General features: G+C 35.6%; 1 protein-coding gene across 1 annotated transcript in view; it reads right to left on the reverse strand.

Annotated features, from left to right (window-relative positions):
* The window catches only part of CFAP47 (cilia and flagella associated protein 47), a 266,976-nt gene that overhangs the window by 125,297 nt on the left and 121,201 nt on the right, over positions 1-20,478 (reverse strand). Inside the window, exons 48-49 of the mRNA XM_033053233.1 lie at positions 19,000-19,173; positions 9,641-9,752 (exon numbers count right to left, since the gene is read on the reverse strand). Coding sequence (XP_032909124.1) covers positions 9,641-9,752; positions 19,000-19,173 — 286 coding nt within the window. The remainder of the gene's footprint in view (positions 1-9,640; positions 9,753-18,999; positions 19,174-20,478) is intronic.

Here is a 20,478-nt window from a genome sequence, read left to right on the forward strand (position 1 = left end):
ATGGATTTCATAAAAGTTACAAAATCTAATGGTCACTAAATGTATCTTTTTCCCAGCTCAATTTTCTGTGCATAATCTTGATTGCTTCTGTTATTTCTTTTTAAATCACAGTGTCTCATTCTAGTGCTATAAGAGAATAACTGTAATAGTTAAAATATTCCTTTGATACCTTCTTGTATTGTATGTGAAATTGCAATCAAATATGCCAAGAAGATAAAATACAGAGAGACTGTATTGCCAGATCTCTATTTAATACATAAAATCTAGTATGTACAGGATGCCTTTAAATAATATTAATGCTATTCTGGAGGATTTGATTTACTGGCTTTAAATTAGCAGATTTCATTCTTTCCATTTTTTGTCTCTGTCTAAGATTTTTAAATCTTCACAAACTTTTGGAAATACCTCATAACACTCTACTTGCATCAAAATTACTGTCCTTCAATGTTCAAATACATTCTGGAGCATTTCTAAGCCGAAATAAATACATTTTGCAGGTTTGATTCTTGCTTCATATAAAATCTGAGGAGGTGACTTACTTTATGCCATTATATAGTAAGAAATGTTTGGGAGTTTTTTATGTGAAACATCTCCTAAAGGGACTTTGTTCATTTTGTCTTAACAAGGACTTGGGAAAACCATTATTAATGGAACTTCTAAAATTTGAAATGGGAGATTCTCATGAAAGTCCCAGAAAAATTTAATTTGAAAATACCTACATCTAATGGTATCCTTTGTTTCTGCAGCTTTGAGTGGGGCAGAGGTGTGACAGGATAAACACTGACAAACTATTCCTACTAAGAATGATTACAGTAATTTCACGATTATAAGCCGCACCTGGTTATAAGCCGCACATTACAATACAGAGTGTGATAAAAGGTATCTATTCTATCACCATCTGTTGAGGGTGGGGGCAGTGATCCTTATCTCAAAGGCAGATATTCTGCTAATGGGGCATCCATTGAAACCAGGCAGGGCATTGTTCTTTATCTTTTCACAACCCATCCTTCCTCCAGCCAGTCATTTTCTGCTCATGGCCATTGAGTCCCACTGTGGGACTGATAAAATTACTGCATCCCATTGGAAGTTGCTCCAGCCAGGGGGAAGAGCCCAACATTTCTTACCAAGATAAAAACAGAGGTTTTGGGACACTAAGGGAGCCCCTTTCTCCACTGGACTCCAGAGGAAAACCGGAATTCTCCACATCACCACTGGACCTTTAGAGGGAAACTGCACCTTGTACAGGAGCACTGCTCCAACTGAGCCACATCTGTCACTGCAGGAGGATGCAGCCACCATGGAATGGGACTGCTACCAACACCCTGCCTGATGGGGTGTCAGGTTGTACTCTGACTTTGTCAGTGTTTGAAGTTTGTTTATTTGTAGTACTGCATTTCTATTTTAATTTCCCTAGTAAAGAACTGTTATTCCTAATTCCCATATCTTTGCCTGAAAGCCCCTTGATTTCAAAATTATAATAATTTGGAGGAAGGGAGTTTACATTCTCCATTTCAAAGAGAAGCTACTGCCTTTCTCAGCAGAAACCTGTCCTCCAAACTAAAACAGCAACTTTTTGTTCTTTGTCCGTATATAAGCCGCACCTGATTATAAGCCGCACTTTGGGTTCAGACCAAAATTTTAGTCAAAATGGTGCGGCTTATAATCGTGAAATTACTGTACATTAAATGATTATAAGGAAGAATCTTTTTTTCTTTGAGAGACAGCAACTAAGAAGCATAGGTATAAAACACTGAAGTTAAAAAAAAATTTAAAAATTGAAATAGGATTAAATCCAGAGGGACAATATAATGTATAGCTTCAAACTTTTAAAAAAATAGAATCTGAAATTTTCTTTCATTAAGAAAAGTCTACTTAAATACAAATATACTAAACTAATTAAAAACAAACCAAAATAATTTCAAATGAAAAAGTTTTAAGAACTACTAAAATTACTCCATGTGAATAAGGCAGAACTTTGGTCCAAATAGACAGACGAGTGACTGCAATTTCAGGAAATTAATACTGAATACTTTTTTTTAAATCTTAAAGATATTGTAGATGTGCCAGAAGGATAAAAAAGTTAAACCATTATGGAAAGGATAATGAAGGCTGAAGAAAATGCTCAAGGTATATAAATCTTGATGTAAGAGTACATGTGGAATGGCACTACTAGGTAACGGATCATGGGATAAAGGACTAACTAATGATCATAGGATACTAATTAATCTGATTTTATGTCTCAATATATAATCCTAGTATTATTCTGGTCTATTGCATCACAATATTAGAGAGAATCAAAGTGTAAGAAAATTCATTAACTTTAAAAACCAATCCTTGCCATGAATATGCTTGAAAGATGTCAACAATTAGAAGACAATGAGTAAAAAAATGCAAAATTATAGCTTTGAAGTTGATCAAAAAGTATTGGCTACTTGCTGAAAATCAATACATTCATAAATTTGACCAACAGTAAAGAATATCTTGTTACATTTAATTTTAAAATTTTAGTAATTTTCCTTATAGTTCTTCCCTTCCAGTGACCATGGAGGATTTTCTTTACCAATTTTCTGTATTCCATATTCATGAATTATCCATACGTGAGTGTGGGAGAAAGAGGGACAGAAGAGGAGCAATCAAAGTTTTAAGTAATGAGAATGGTAAAACAAAAAGAGTGACTGTTGTTCTTTGCACAAAACGTGGCCTCAAAAGCATCAAAATAACTCACTGAAGAACTTGAATAATTAATTTTTATTTGCAGTAAATATTGGAATGCTTGAAAATTTCTAAAATAATAAATTACTAGTACTCAACAATACTTCAAGAGTTATGAGAGAAGCTATGGTAACTAAAAAACTATTTGAATTGCTAAACCACTGTGCTGATAATCCACCTATTGCATGATCAAAAAATCAGTGAAGAACTGCAGTATAATTGCTGAAACTCCATTTTCCTCCTTTATGAAAACTAAATCTCAAACAAACAGAATTAATAACAATGAAGTTACAATCTTGATCGATAAAGGTGAATTGATGTGGTGAATACAGACCTCTGCAAGGCTCTCAATTAAATCTGTCGAAGTATTTCTAAAAAAAGTAATGAGTTTTACTACAGATGGCATACATTTTATAACTCAGTTTATCTGCTTAATCCTAAAATATTCATAAATTGTCTTTCATAATTTTCACAGGCATCAAAGTATCTACTCCTGGCTCAAAGCTATTTGAATTTTTTATTAGGGGAAAATAAAAGAAAATCACTGCTGGCAAGAACTGCAAATAACAAAAGAAAAAGCTGTATTAATTTCATGTCAAATCTAAAATGCAGAATCCTTATCAGTGAGGACAGTGCATAGTATGATCTGCCTGACTTGAGTCTATAAATTAAGGCAGAGTATTTTCCTAGGAAGTATTCCTAATTAGAACACTCTCCTGGTTTGGGAGTAAATGGTGCAACCCACTGACACCTATTGGATCCTAAAATAGCAGATGATACATAAATATATTAATTTATTCAAATTATGAGTTGCAAAAATATTCCTGTCAAGAGATGTTTTGCAGGATGGGAAAAGATTTTTATACAATGAAGAGTAATAAAAAGTACTTTGTGCTCTATGAAGTCATAAATAATACATTGGAAATATGTAGAAACAGTGCATAAAAAAATGACAGATTTCAAATAACAAATACAAAAAGCAATTTTACATTTTCATGCAGTTCTGCTGAGCTTGGCTCCTATGCTTTTAAAGAGCTTTGACACAGAAAGTTCTGGTCTTCTGGCTGTGAATGCACAGTCATCTTTACAGAACTTTTACTTACCAATGCATCTCACTTTTCATTAGTGATGCTACAAAACAACTGATGCATTATAATCTTGTCATGCACAACTGTCCTCAATGTTTGGTTTGATTCTTGGCGTTTTTTTGTATCCAGTTGACTTCTCTGTCACACATTATACAACAGTGTAACCTGCCAAAATGTCATGGCTCACAGTTTTTTAAGCATACATTCATGACCAAACCAGACTTCACCTACATCCCAGAGATACAACTCCCACTGATTCAACTGGCCACATCATCTGTTTTAGAAAACAAGACTCCATAGCTATCCTTTTGCACATATATAAGATCCTAAAACTTGTAAAAGCAATAATCCAAGTATTTCTAGAATTACACAGAAAATTAATAATTACTAATTTTTAATAGTAATTTATTACTACGGAGGTTCTCTTTTTGCTGACAGAAAAAAAAAGCTTTAAAAGCTTTCTTCTTCAAACATCATTGTATATATTCTAGCTTTACTATCCTGTGTTGAAACATTTCATGCAAGTACAGTCAACATACTAATACCAAAGCCTTGCTTTCTGTTGCTTTAGAGAAGATGCATCCCTTTAAAAGGAGGCAGGCTGTTTTATTTCTCAATAAAATTGTAATTACAACCTCCCATGTTAGACTGACTCAGTAGCTATATACTACACACCCCCTGTATCCATGAATACAATTAAGAGAGTAAGAAATGCTCAATACTTTCCTTTCTGTATAACTTAAATGGACTATTTGAAAGATACATAGTGTGCATGATTACTTTCTGCTGCAGAGAGATGATAAAAGTCCTCAATATCCCAATATTTTAACTGGAAAAAAGAACAGAAGGCTATACAGCCACAGAATTCATCACACAAATCTGAAAAGATAAAGAAACATTTGGCTTGTGGTTTAAATATACCAGCACGAACTTAATAAGGTCTTGGGAGTGGGAGTAGGGGTTTTTTATCTTTTCCTGGGTTTTTTTCAGGCCAATGAAATCTATGTACAGTTGCTGCCACAGAAAAGTTCCTCAGAAGATAAATTAACAAGATGAGTGTAAATTCATGTAGCTATTCAGCCAACTTTTTGTTCTTGTAGGTGTTCTATTGACAAAAAGAATGTTATATTTAGGAGGTTAGTACAAAACTTCATAATCTCTGTTTTTCCTAGGAAATCTCTATGAGATATTTAAATTCTATGGATTTTCTGTAAATCCTACTACTTGTTGGTATACTAGGATTAAATTAATTGCTTCTTACAACAATTCAAAAAAAGCCGAGAATAAGCTTTAAGACTCATACCAAGGAGAAATGAGCTAGTGGCAAATCCTACTGTAAATATCGTTCAATATTGTAGTGTTCAATAAACAGGTGAATTGTTTTGTTTATAATGCTCACATTATATATAATACATTCTTTTATATATATATATATATATATATATATAATATATATGTAATGTTCTTAATGTGACAATGGAACCACAGTATGGAAGGGCATGGGAGCCTGCAGTAGAATGGAGGGATGGATGGGTGGATGGATGGAGGAACGGAGGGATGGTTGGATGAAAGGATGGATGATGGATAGATGGATGGAGGGAGGGATGGTGGATGGACAGAGGGAGGGATGGAAGGATGGATGGATGGATGGATGGATGGATGGATGGATGGATGGATGGATGAAGGGATGAAGGGATGAAGGGATGAAGGGATGAAGGGATGAAGGGATGAAGGGATGAAGGGATGAAGGGATGGATGATGGATGGATGGACAAGGGAGGGATGGATGGATGGACAGAGGGAGGGATAGATGGGTGGATGGATGGGTGGATGGATGGAGGGATGGATGGATGGATGGATGCATGGATGGATGCATGGATGGATGATGGATGGATGGATGGATGAAGGGATGAAGGGATGAAGGGATGAAGGGATGAAGGAATGAAGGGATGAAGGGATGAAGGGATGAAGGGATGGATGATGGATGGATGGACAGAGGGAGGGATAGATGGGTGGATGGATGGATGGATGGATGGATGGATGGATGGAGGGATGGACAGATGCATGGATGGATGGATGGTCTTGTGCCAGGGATCATCTTCCTGGGCCATGCCAGCAGCACTTTGAGTGCACTCTGGTGATTCAGCAGAACCATTCACAACAATCAAGCAACCAGAAGAGCCTTCAAGCTTTGTCTTTGCTCCCAATGAATTCGACTCAATTTGTTTAGGGTGATGCAGGTGAAGAGGAAGTGCTCAAAGCAAACAGGCAGTTGCTGGAAACATAGCACAGGCGACAAGAAACTACAAAGATAATCTTTCTCCCTCATGGGTGTTCATGATTCCATGGAAATTGCAGTGATCAGTAGATCAATTTGCAGAATTTCAGCAAAGAAATGGAGGGGGTTTTTTCCTTAATGCCAGTGTCAAATAGATAATAATGATAAACAAACAAATTCAATCAACTCATTTACATGCCAGAATGCATTGGCATGACCTTCACCATCTCACGTGTCCTACAGCTGCATCTGACAGGCCTGGAGCATGCTGCCTTTTTTTTCTCAAGTTCTTAAGCAGCATGCCTACTAAACATAGATTTAGTTATAAAATTAATGAAAGGTGAGACATAAAGTTAGAAAGCTCCTTTCCAAATTCTAGGGGGTTGTATGAATAAAAAGGCACTGATTATGAAAGGTGTGTGGGTTTTTTGCACAAGACATATTCAAGTATTATGAGTTTTGCTCATAATAAAATTCTGGTCTATTCTGTGGAAAGCAGAAATAAAAATTTGATAAAATATAAAGCAATCTGGAGAAGATGCTTTATCAAACCTAAAGAAAATTGCTCAATTACTCAGAAAAGAGACTGTTGAAGAATTTTATGTAGTGACAGAATCTTGTTTGATGTGTTTATTTGCTATTATTTCTGTGTTAAAGCTGTCATGCACCTACAAACTAGCTGAAGCATGCAATATTAGCCCGCTACTGGAATGCTTCCAAATGGGCTTTAGAAAATAACTGGCCCCATTTTTAGCTTAGCAACCATAAAACAGCAAGACAGCAAGCAAAAGCAGCATAATTTTGCAGCTATATAATTTTGGAAATAGAAGGAATTTGAAAAAAAATGAAAAATGCAAACCATTTGCTCAGTACAACCTATGTGGTAAAAGTTCTTTTATCAGAATTTATTTTCATATGATAAAAGCAGTATTAGAATACCATGTCTACAAAGTTTTTCACTTACAAGTTAGGAAGTTCTACACTTGAAGTTATTCATTGGCACTATGACAGCTAGGTTTCAAAATAGCTAGGGTTTTATCCTTGCAGGATAACATTTACTCCCTCTGCAGATGGCTTTGGAGCATTATTGCTTTTTATTTTCAGTCATTTGAGCTGTTCACTCCATGGATTATTTTCTTCCTTCTAAACAAACTCATCAGACTGAAAAAAACAGTACTTTTTTAAAAAAAAATTATACTTTTCTTTTAGTATCTTGAGCCTAGAAAGGATTACAATTCCCACTTGAATCACCTGCATATTATCTGTGATCCTCAAGATTCAGGCTAGCCATTAAAATATCCTGAAAACCAAAAATGCAGTCATATACATACAGATATATATATATATAAGTATATATATACATATTTATATCTCCATACTAATGCATTTTTGGCTTTCAGGATATCTTTGACATTGAAGTTTCTCAGGACCTGGAAATTCTGTTCAGGAGAACAAAGATGACTTCCCAGCCTTGCACAGTCTGAAGCAGACAGATTCCTATTCTCCTTGAAGAATGCACTTCCTAACAGGTTATCTTAGGTAGGACACTTGGTAGTTAGGTTTACATCAAACCTAACATCAGACAGTAGAATCAGCTGCTGCTTTTCACACCTGGGAGAGTGGCCTCTTCCCTCCTTCCCTCCACCCCTCTCCCTGCTACAGCAGCTGAATGATTAGAGTGTGCACAGATTTCTGTGAGAGAGCCAAACCTGTCTCTGTTCCAGGGAAGGATGAACATGATTTCCTGAGGTAGTGATTAAAGCAAGCCCTGAGCCAGGGGGTGGATTGTAGATAACTGGGTCCTGTCTTTTTCAGAGGATAGCTTTTCCCTCTATCAAGTTATTTTAAAGTGTAAAATAAATGAACTTTTCTGAGAAAAAGGGCAAATGTGGCTTCCCAGTATTTGAACCAGTAGCTTTTTGTTGGGTTACAGAAACTGACTGCTCTCTCTTTTTTCACTCAGTGAACAGATAATAGTTCAAAACATAATGGAAACCATTGTGATAGAAGTCAAGGGAAGGAGAGAACATTGGAGATGTAGATCTGAACATGCCATCTATGTCCCTTTGAAGGCACGGCTTTTATCACCTGGTATTAATTTGCTCTATGATAGATACCTTGGAGCCTCTTCTACTGAAACTTTCATTATATATAATAGAACTGGGGATTTTCTAAGGCAGAAGAAGAGACTATTCGTAAATCTTTAATGCTTAAAAAAAGGGCATGTTAAAATATAGTACATCCTCAATTTTTCCTGGTGCACATTTTTGATGGTTACAATTTCATTGCAAGCTGATTCCTATTCACAAAGTGGTTTTTTTTCTTTTTCCAGGGCTACAGATCAGGGCACTGAAGTCTTCCTATGGCATTAGGCCAAGCCTTGTTACAAGTATTAATTTCTTTGCACAAATCACTTGTGAATTGAGATGGCATTATTAGTTACATTTTACACATCAGGTACTAAAAACAAAATGGCCAAAGGAGCAAAGTAGTTTGACATCCTCAGGGACAAGACTTAATAGCTTTTTAATGCTGAGAAAACAGCTGTCATTAATCTCAATTGTCCAAGAATGTAGCAGAATCAAGTGCTTGGAGTTAGCAACCCACAAATTCAAAACTACACACACTAAGCATTTTGTATTGAGAGATATATCCATTGTCAGGAAACCTTTTGTTTAAGAAGTTCAAATCTTTCCTAAGTCCTATTCAGTTCCTTTAGGATGGTCTTTTCTGTCTCTACAATTCCCTCCCAAACAGCTTTGTCCTTTCCTCTGCTGAGAATTGCAACAATACTTACCATACAGGGAAGACAAAGAGTTATTGTACATTTTCATTCTCAAAACCTGGCTTTTCACATTATGAGGTAAAAAATGGACCATGGAATTTTAGAGCCATTACCAAATATTTAAAAACTAGGAAATCTCAATTGTTATTAAAATAGAAAATCAGGACAAAACATTCATTATGGGGTGCTGACATTGGTTAAAACAATCAAGAGTTTTGCTACTGTATCACAAGCATACCATTATAAATATGGATGGATGCAAATTATGTACAATTAATTTTTGATTTCCCTAGCCTCCACATATGTCAAAGAACGAACTGAGTTCACTGCACTCTATTTATGTACTCTTGCCTTGTGGTCAAGATTGAACATTAATTAAGGGAAAAAATCAAATTCTTGTCTCTGGCTTTATATTTTTAGTTCTAGTAATGCTAACATAACTAAAGAGATTCAACAGGTAATGGAAAATTAAATTTAGATCCACAAACTTGGTGATAATTCAAAAATCATTACTTCGTATTTAGTCAATTTTCATGAGACCAATTAAATGCATTGAGTTGTTCATATGCTGGCATTTTTGAAGAACCTGACCACACATTTAGCAGTAAGATACCTTTAAAAATAAAAATATGAGCCAGCTTTAAAACCTGAATCACCAGTAATGATAACCTTATTTCCAGAAAAAAGACTATGCAGAAAAAATGCAAGCATCAGGTATAACCAGATTTAAGCTGCTAATTTATAGGGATATTTTATAAATTTGAGTTCTAAATGGTACCTTGAAAGACTCCTCGTCTGCAGGGACATATACTCAAAGTGTAAGCAGCAGTGTCCTCTGGGTTGACAGTCAGATCAGGGGCACCACTCAGCATTGAGAGATTGGAATATACCTGGGGAAGACAAATCACAAAGAGGAAAGCTCATCAAAAGCAAGTAACTGTTGCAAGAACACCAAGACAATATCCATTCTACCTGCTTTGAAGAGTAGAATAGAAAATATGGTATCAGTAAGTCCTAAATTTTATGCAAATGAAAGAATACACGCTGTAAGAGAAATGCTGGTATATACAGATCATATCAAGGACAAATTTTGAAGTCGCTGCTGAACACGATCAAAAGTTTTGATCAGACCACAGAGCTGCTTACAGATTGAATAGATTTGCACAGTTAAGCCCTCAATATTTTACATACATTTTCATTAGAAATATAACAAAGAGGTTCAGCAGTACTGATCCATTTAAATAGACAGAGCAAAGCAAAATCTGAAGTGTCATTATAACATCATTTGCTAGACCCCAAGTGATATTAAACTGTGCTTCTTGATATGTCACGTTCCGTAAATGACACATATACATGTCATGCATGGCAACAATTGGGGCAATGGAGAGACCAGTACAATTTTCACATGTGGATACTCTGTATTTTACCAACTGTAAAGCTCATTGAGAGAATATAGGGTGAGCATTTTTTAATTGCATCTCATTTCTTTCTCCCTTGTACCGGGTTGCTGCAGAGGGATTCTCTGAGCAGCTGGTCATGGTGATGCCTTAGGATTTTAGCTTTTGTATTTTCCAAATCCTGTACTGCTTTAGTATATTACTCTAAACTCCATATAGAGTGTTAGTTAATTGTCTTCACATTTTGGTCAGACAAAACAATCCCTCTAGGACTGAAATTCAAGGACTCCCTACTGCCTCAGGCCTCAAAAAGTGAGTTGGGGGGCAGCAAACTGGGGGTACATGACTTCATTACCTGAAGCTGTAATTGCAGAATTAACCTGATCTGTAAATGGACCAAACTTATATCTGCCAGAAAAACTCACGACCACTGTCCATTTTGGGGAGGCTTTGTCTGCCCTTAATGTACCTTTATTAAATAGATCTGCTTTTATTCTCTTAATTCTGTCTGGCCTCTGTTTTTGGGTAAGCCAGGAAAAGGCAGCAGTGGAAAAGGAGTTCAGGTCTGAGGCACCCCTGGGCAGAGCTGGCCTGTCAAGCATCCAAGTGGATATTGCATTCTACAAAGATTTCTTTTGCAACACTAAGAGCATTAGATGAAAATTAATCTTTTAAGTAAATATATCTTCTAATTATTTTCTGTGAATTCTTAAATCATCTTTTCTTCTGATACAGAGAATCATTGCTTACAATTCATTGCCTCTCTGTGATATTTATGTTAACGTAATTCATTTTTCAGGCGGTTTTCTTCTAAATCTAAAATTTCTATTCCAAGTAACAGAGGAAAAAACCCATAAAGCAATAATCTTCCTCTTCCCCAATAAATCTGCATTTCAAACTGGATATTAAAAGTCCAGCAACCAGAAAGAATAGGAAAAGACTACTTGGCAAGAGGAAAATAAGGCTAAAAAAGATACGGATGAAAAGACTTGTTGAACTGGCACTTAGAGAAAGAAAATGAATAAAAGAATCTTTAAGTTGTAAACAAAGAGCAAAGCATAGAAAAGGCAGGGTTGTTACACACTGAAGATGGGGAGTCACACTCCTACATTTATGGACTATTCAATTTGAGTTTACAAGGTACACAAAAGGAAAGGATAAATAGCTAAAAATACAGCTAGGCTAATAGAAATTACAGCAAATTACTAGGAATAGAAATAAGATTAGTTAAAATGAGATTTCTGTTTAAGGAAAAAGTAACATGGAGACAGAAGCAGAAGTAGGATAAATGTGACTAATTGAAACTGGATAAAAAGCAGAAGGGTTGGGTAATAAGTTTCTGTCAAAAGACTGGACATACCAGACAAGTTTCTACCAAAAGATGTCAAAGTAAAAGGAACACTACTGGCATGGTTGACCATAAACATAAAATGCCTATGGATTGTTGGTGAGTAAATATGGAGTGAAGTTTGATTTTCAGTCATTCATGAGAAATTTTGGACACTTTTGCAGAGTAGTGAATTAGCTGAAGCTAAAGTATTTGAAAATGAAGTTTTAAATCTTAAGGAAGTGACTGTATAACTAAACAGGAAAAGCAATGAAAATATGTCAGTACACACATGGGCTTTGTTTCAGTGTTTGAATCCAGATCTGTATCAAGCAACATGAAGAAATTCTCCCTCTCCTGTCCTACATCAGATTAAATCTTTTTGGGATCAGATGCACAGTAAAACTTCTATATAACTGATGCTGACCTCAGTCTGCTGTCACTTTTCCAACTGCAGTCATTAAACTCATATTCCTCATGCTGCTCACTATTCCAGACCTAACAAATACTCACTTTAAGGAATCACCCCCATTCATTTACCAACCTTATTTGTCTCTGTCATCTCAGTTATTCACACCTTAGCCAATCTCCAAGCAGTGGTCACAACAATACAGTCTCCTACTTCCTGCAAAGGTTTATGGCTGTGACAGACATCACTCACCAGGTACCTCTCATGTGTTCCTTAAATAGAATTTTGTCTTGCTCCAATGGCCACAAGATTTATCAGCTCTGTTCCTGAGACTAATTAAATGATCTACCTCAGATGACAAATGGATATTAAAAGTGCATGCCCACGCTTGCCCATGCACACAGGCAATTTATCCTAATAGCAGAATTCATACCAAGAATCATTCTCATTTATTCATAGACATTTGGGATTCTAATATGGCACAACGTTGTATAACATGTCTCTGCATAACTGCAGGTCTATTACAAAATAACAATACATCCAGGAATACTCAGAAAGTGAAAAAGTTGGAGAATTTAAAAGTACACATAGGGGGAGGACCAGAAATTGCAGATTTTTATAACAATAAATAGTTGCAAAGATTTCGTAAGTTTAGAGGAAAACCCTGAGTGAAGCAACAAAAGAATTTATACACAGTAAGCTCTAATTTAACTTTCTTCTTTCTCTGAGAGAGAGCTATTTCTTATTAGAATGCATTTTTATGAGGATTATTAAGAACAGGACACAGTTTTAGTCACAGATGTAGCACTGAATAACCTTATACCATACAATAATCTACAGCACTGTGTTCCTGAGGGTACCTTAATATGCCTTAACAAAACCTTCTATGGATCACTATTGTTAGGCAAATACACTTTGAAGGAAGAAAATAGGGCATAAATTGGGGTGCTTTTATCAACAACAACAACAAAAAATATTGATTTACAAGTTATTCAAAATGAGACAAGATATGGAATTACTCCTTCCACTTAGTGGGAGAGGCAGTTTGTCAGCTTCTGTCCTGATGTGCAACAAGAGAACAACGAACAATTACAGGCAGATTAACCAGAACCCACACCAAGGGTGGGGTTGCAGGGATATGTACTTACAAACAGTATTTAGAGAGAAACAGGCAGATCTGCAGATACACACTGAGGAACACACAAAATTTATCAGGCATAAATAACTGCAGTTTCTTAAAATATGTTACATCACTATTACTCAGGAAACTAGAATTGCAGAATAATATAATGGAGCCAAAATGTAAGTTATTATTAAAGTTATCATTGTGGCCCTGTACAACATTTGCTCAAATCAATCCATATCCAAGGATTTGTTTTTTAAATTATAGTATTCTCTATTTTTTTATATATCAAGTCATTATTTACACACAGACAGAAAGTATAAATGGAGGTTACGTATAAAATGCTGCAACTGAAAATGAATTTATCACTCACTGGTTTGAAAACTCATTCTACAGAACTGTAATAGCTATTTAACATGTATGGCTATTTAACATGAACAGAAATGGAAAACCAAACTTTAAAATTACAGTAACTTTTTCCAGAGTTGAATAACCAAACAAGCATAACTCCAAAAACTTCAAGGCAAAGTGCTGAATGCAGCATCAAATACACTTCAATTCCATTGTCTCTTAGTATAACAAAGTCAGACAGTAATATCATCAAGGTTTCCATTTAAAAATTCTTTCTCATGTCTGTTTAACAATATTGAGAGGCTCTTCTTAGCAAAAAGTTAATGCTCTTTCACCCTAGGCCAGAACCAGATCTGTGGGAGTCACTGATCAATCTGACAACCAGACTCTCTAGAAAACTCTCAAGAATGGCAGTTTTTCCACAAAAGCCCCCATTACTTTCCCTCATTCACCTTTCAGTGCAAACTTCCCAAATTCCTGAGTCACTAGGAAATAATTTAATTCTTGCAATCACTCTTATTTTGCCACCAGCATGCTACCGCACTGAAGTAAAACATCTTTGCATTCACTGAGGCTATTCCCCAAATAATTTCTTCCTGTTCAGCAGCAATCTGGAGTTCTACATAATGAAGAATGTTACATAATCCAGATTTTTTCCTAAACCAGACCACCTATCAAGTCTACTAACACATTTCAAGAAACAAATCTGACCTAAGATCTTACTGTGCCCTTAACTGATCTAAAATTTTCATGACTAGTCATCAAAAAAAACCTGTCAACAACTACAGTTATTCTTGGATTCTGCAGGCCTTTGAACCATTCATTATTACTATAAAGATTGCCTTTAATTAAAAGATCCCCTGTTACAGAAGTTCTGGTAGATACAGTGGAAGCCAAGGGAATTGGAAGGACAGATAAAAATTGAAGGATTATAGAAGATACAGATCCACCTCTTGTTAAAGAATATAAACTTGACCTTGAGCAATCAGGTTCCTGCACAGAATTCATTCTCAGAAAATCTCAGACACATTAACAAACAAGAGTTAGTTTGAACAGGGAAACCTCTCATTGCAGGTTTATGGGACATCATTTTATTACTTAGAGACATTTGTTACAAATACCAAACCTTCATGACATTGTCTTGGTGACATTGTAAAAACCCAAAATGGATATATAAAGAATAGAGATAAATACGCTGAAAAACAGGGGATTTTGTATTTTTTTCATCATGCATTTATTCTACAATTTTATAAAATACTATCCATTTGCATAACCTAATGCCTGAAAGGTAATTTAACTGGGTCTTGAGATTCCTCTGGAGAGTTTACTTTAATGACATCTATTTTGAACAGCAAGGAGAAAAACAGTTGCACAGTTTTATATCTTTATTGCAAAACCATGCCTTGAAAGAATTAGGCACCTTTATAGCTAAAGTTTCTATCAAAGGTATCATTAGAAGGAGCTATCAACACATCAGACAATTATTTATATCCAGTAGACAAAGATTTACATAAATAAACAAGAAAATTGCATAAAAAGTTTTGTCGTGAGACTGAGAGATTGGATTTTCATAGAAATGCTTTACACTTCCTTCTCTTGTAGAAGTTGAATGTAATTTTACAGACACTAAAATCCATTTACACTGCAGTCACCTTCTATTAATTCATCATCAGAGAAGGACATGCTCTCTGGCTGACATTATATATGCACAAATTCTTTATGAATGCTGTTGTGATTGTTTTTTTCATATCCAGGAGAAAGTTAATCACAAGGAAGACTATTTGTTGTAAGATTCCCCAGAATCAACCACGAAGAGCACAGTGGCAGCAGTTCCCTAAGGCTTACACATCAATCACTAGGAAAGAATTCATAAAATCATTCACATTTTTCAAGGGAATTTATGGAAATTGTCTTTTTAATCACAGAAAGCTTTGTGAGCACTGAAAGGGTTTTTGCTTAGAAGTTTCAAAGGTAGACTGATGGAGTCATGCACACGACCTCCACTGAACTGCAAAGACACTTCTTCCCTCCCCAGCTCTAGATCCACACAAATGATTGCACAGACAATAAAATCACATATAAAAAAATTATTGCTGCCCCAGACATAAACCCTCTGTATATGATTGAAAAGGAAAAAAAAATATTCAGCTGGAAGAGGGCTGTCTTCATGCAGTAATGGCAAGGATTATTTCCCCCTTCCTCCTTCCAGACTTAAATTCCATTTTAAATAATCACTTTTGCAGCAGTACCCTCATTCTGGCTTAGACTATTAGAAAAATACAGCAAATATGAGAAACAGAGTAGCATATATACAATGTAATTTTATTTTTTAATGAAATGAGGTTTTTTGTTAAGTTTATAGTTTAATATATTCAGTTATTAAAACAGAATAGTGAAGCTAAATTTACACCTCCAAGGCAAAATTACCCAAATATTAGTTCTGCTAAATTACCTATTGCTAAGTATTCATCGTGCACTAAATTGTTTATGGACGCGCCTGTAAATTACTATGTTTGTCAGCCACTGGAACATCTCATACCATTCTTGATATAGGTTGAGCTTTATTACTTCAGCAAATGAAATTCTTGTGTGTGTTTTGTTGAGTTTTTTTTTTAATATCATGTGTGTCCCAGTTAATCTACAAGAAATTACTTCATATGGTGGATATACTCCAGCAACACAGAGTGTATGGGGCACATCAGCCAACCAATTCAATAATGAAGATATTCATTAGCCAACAAAATTACAAAAGATCCCATCAAAAACACATCCAAAACTTTCCCTTTTATAGATTATCTTTGCTCTGTCTGCCAAGACTGACAACATTTCCTCTATTTAATCACCAATTTAGCTACAGCACAATAAAGAAAACTGTCAAAGTTGCTGGATTAAACAGGAGAAAGAATTATTGGGCGGCCAGTAACTGCCCCCAAGGGAAACACCAACCTAGACCAAGATACAAAGTCCATAGCTTCACCACAGACTACCCAGATATTGCAGTAATCAGGCAGCATGGAATGAAAAACAGCAACAAAATTAGAATAATTTATTTTTTCTTGTTGCCCTTTGTGCTATGGACATCTGAGTAAATAGTTTATTTGGCATTGCCAACAAGGTTGTGGGTCACAATTCCCTCTTAGAGGAGGTTTTCTGCATTCCCCCAGTAATTACAGATACCTGTGATCATGTGCTGGATTTGGTGATTAAATCCTAATTTACAGGCAGACCGTTTTGGAAATAAAAGCAAGCAAATGATCTTTGCTCACTCCAATAGCACAAGACACTACCTGACATCTGCTGGAGAGTGCTGGAAGTGATTAATTTTGCTTGTTTTGTGGAGGGGACACTCCAGCAGGTTTTGGAAACATGTCTTTTCCAGCAATTCCAGCCCACCTTGTTACAACAACTGTTCTGCAACTGCTTCTGGGTAAGAACCTCACATAGAGAAAATGCATTATTCACGCTGGTTAATTTATTATATGCATACATGCACGAAATAGCTGACCTTACTATTTTTCTCACAAAAGTCCCAGAGCAAAAAGTTTGGACTGTCAAGCAGTATTTCACAGAGATGAAAAAAGCTCAAATCCCCCCCACATCACAAAACCAACCAAAACCAGATTTCAGGGCCCAGAGAACACCCTCAAGGAGGTCAAAGTTTAGTCAGACAGAGCTCACCCTGCAATATTTACAGCTGTCACAAATTAATTTAATGCAATATTTCTGAAAAATACATACAATTAATAATTTTAATGTATTCATTTTGAAGTTTTTTATTTCTGTACCTTTCACTTACATTGGCACAAAAAAACTGCATTCACACAAAATAGAAAAGCAGAAAAAATAGATTCTGTTGCCAAAAACATTTACTTCTTCCAGAGATAAAAGTACAAATATATTAGAAATGCGAATGCATTCACATCTAAAAAACTAAGACTGTTGAAAAGAAAAATGTCAAAGCTGGTGATGCCTAAAAAATTAATTTCTTACTTTGTTTTGTGGGATGATAATGAGTCAAAAAATAGGAATATGAACCTGGACCTTTCTGTGATATAAGAAGTTTACTAAATGTAGTTTGACCTGTAAAAGTGGAAACCTGGAAAACTGGAGACTAGCAAGAAGACATCCAAGGAAGGATTTTCACATTGGCATGAATTATCATTACTGAATAGAACACTGCTGCTGCTGTGTACATGATCTCTCTTTATATCACATGGTCAATCATTCATCACCATTTGAGTAGAGCAGCATTTGGAGCTACAGGCTCCAAGGCAGAGAACAAAATCACTCAGTTTTCAAGTCCACAGTAGTCAGCTAGTCAGATTTTATCTTCTAGCATGTACATTGTCCCGTTTTCAACCCTTCCACAAAAGAAAAATTAAATATATATATTGACATATGCTGACAATTTTTAGCTGGCACTACCCTGCATTGCTTCAATAGATGGAGCCATCCTGGCAAATACTGTGTGGCCATAATATCTGGATGCTATCTACTCTAGATTTAAATGCCATGAGAGAACCACAAATATGGATTTGATTTTCTTGAGTAAAAGCAAAGATGTTCCTGCTCAAGAGCTTCTCTGCAGCTGAGAAGAAAAGCAGAATTTCATTTTCATTGCTCTAGTGTACCTTCTGCCCCTGCTGGTACAGGACAGGGGATCCAATACATACGTACAGAAGGTGAGGAATGCTACAGAAATAGTTTTATCACTTTCAAATTCAACATACAGACAAGATAAATAGTAGAATAATTATTTCAGTACTTCAATGGTGGTTTTAAATGAGTTTGTGTAAACACAGTTATAAAATGCAGTTAATGGAAAATATGAAAAATAATTATATTTAATAGTAAAAATACATTCTTGAGCAAGGAAATCAATAAAACTGTATTTCTTAAGAAGTTTTATTAACCCCCTCAGTGACCCACTGCCTTTCAACAATTCCAGTAATTAACTCTGATTTTTTCTCTTCTATCAGCAAATGCACAAAGTATTCCCAACTTCCTCCAACACTGCTGAAACAACAGCTGGGCAATAGACAGTAACTGGATTACTATGAATTTCATGAGAGATTAATGTATAATGAGCTCATGCTGCAATCCTTCCCCTAGTAAGATAATAATTTTTGTCCTTTTCATGTAATATTCAATATTTTATGAAGACTTTAGGAACCCAGTAATTCTCAGGTCCCTTCTCTGATTTCAAAACTGATGGAGTTGGCCACAGGTTTCAAATCATTGAAGGCAAGATTAGCAAATGAACAGAGAACAATTGTAGAAGTGTTGTACCCTCAGAAACCAGACTAAAACACAAACAAATCTTTTTTCCCATTAAACATACAGTAAAAATCATACATTATCTCACAGATTTCCTGACTATAAGAATATCTATATACTTGAACTATAGAAAATTTTCTCATGGATACAAGAATTTTATTAGTGTATCTGCAATTACAGTAATTGTTGCTACTGTAATAAATATCAGTCCTTGAACATAAAAATATTTGTCACATTATTGCAAAAAAATTACCTTGTATTTTAGCATCTTCTTGGTATAATTGTGTACCCATAAGATTTTATGAGACACCTTTCCCACTTGGCACTCTATGAAAATGCAATCTTGAGGCAGAGGTTTCTTCCCTATTCCCTTAAGACTAAAGATGTTCTGTGTTCCAGCGTTAATATTTCTCAGAATAAGCCTTCCCTATGACAAAGAAAGGAAAAAAAAAAAATAAAAAGGTCTCATTACTGTTCAAGTCCCCTTTAGCTGCCAAAGCAACTCCTTTAGTTAATAATCTCAAATCTAGGTGATTCAGAGTGCTCAGAGTACCAGAAAGGGCTCCTATTGCCCTTCCTAGGTCTTAAATAAACCCATTGCTAAACAGAAGTAACCAGAGAAACAAAATCTTTTATTTTAAATTTTTCTAAGCTGTGAAATTTAACATTATAATGTTTTCATATTTCTAGATTTTCTACTTCTTGTTTTTTTCTTGAAAAACAAACATCTTCTAGAACATATAATCTCATGCTCTTTGTCTCTCATAGAATATTTAACCTTGCTCATTGAGTGTATCCACGTGTCCTTCACCTGTCTCATGAGCACAGTGTTGAGCTTGGAGAGAGGGAGACTCAAGGGAACTGCATTGCTCTCTGCAAATACCTGAAAGGAGGCTGCAGTGAGGATGGGTCTCTACATCTCAAGTGAAAGACTGAAAGGAAATGGCCTTAAATTGTGCCAGGGGAGGTTCAGATCAGACATTAGAATGAGGTTTTGACTGAAAGAGTGGTTAGGCATTGGAGTAAGTTCCTAAAGAAAGTGGTGGAGTCACCATCTCAAGAGGCATCTGGATGTTGCACTTGGGACATGGTTTAGGGGTAGCTGGGGTGGGGTGGGGTTGACAGCTGGACTAGATAATCTTGGAGGTCTCTTCCAACCTGGACTTTTCTGTGATTCAGCTAAAATGTTCTCCATAATCATTTATCATCAAAGAGTTCAGGGCTTTTGGCCTTTATAATACTGGATGCCTAAACTGCATTATGTTTGGTTGGTAACACATGCAAAAGGGTTGCTTATGCTTCAAAGATCATTTTTTTCATGTTTGGCAGTTCACATATTTCAACAGCAACTTGCAGTCAAAATCTCTCAGCTAGGACACAGACAAAACCACAAATACAGATTCTTGCTACAGGTGTTACAGCCTTTGCTCTGCTCTTCATTTTAGCACTTGGAATAGTGATTACTCTGATGGTAAAAGCAGCTGTGAAGTGGTGTCTTAACTTTCAAATAAAGTACTCACACATAAATTAATTTGTGAGGTAGGCATGCAATGAGAAATACTACCTAATTATTTGGTAATGCAATACAATTAAATATAAGTATTTAAATTCAGAATAACAATGTATATTTTTGTGATAAAAGTTCAGAATTTTCACAGAATAACTGTAGGATTGAAGGATTTTGTAGAAATGAATAGAACTGAAGAATATAATAGAAAATTAAATAAAGAAG

The sequence above is a fragment of the Catharus ustulatus genome, chromosome 2 (genome assembly GCF_009819885.2).
Source record: "Catharus ustulatus isolate bCatUst1 chromosome 2, bCatUst1.pri.v2, whole genome shotgun sequence".
NCBI classification, from domain to species: domain Eukaryota; kingdom Metazoa; phylum Chordata; class Aves; order Passeriformes; family Turdidae; genus Catharus; species Catharus ustulatus.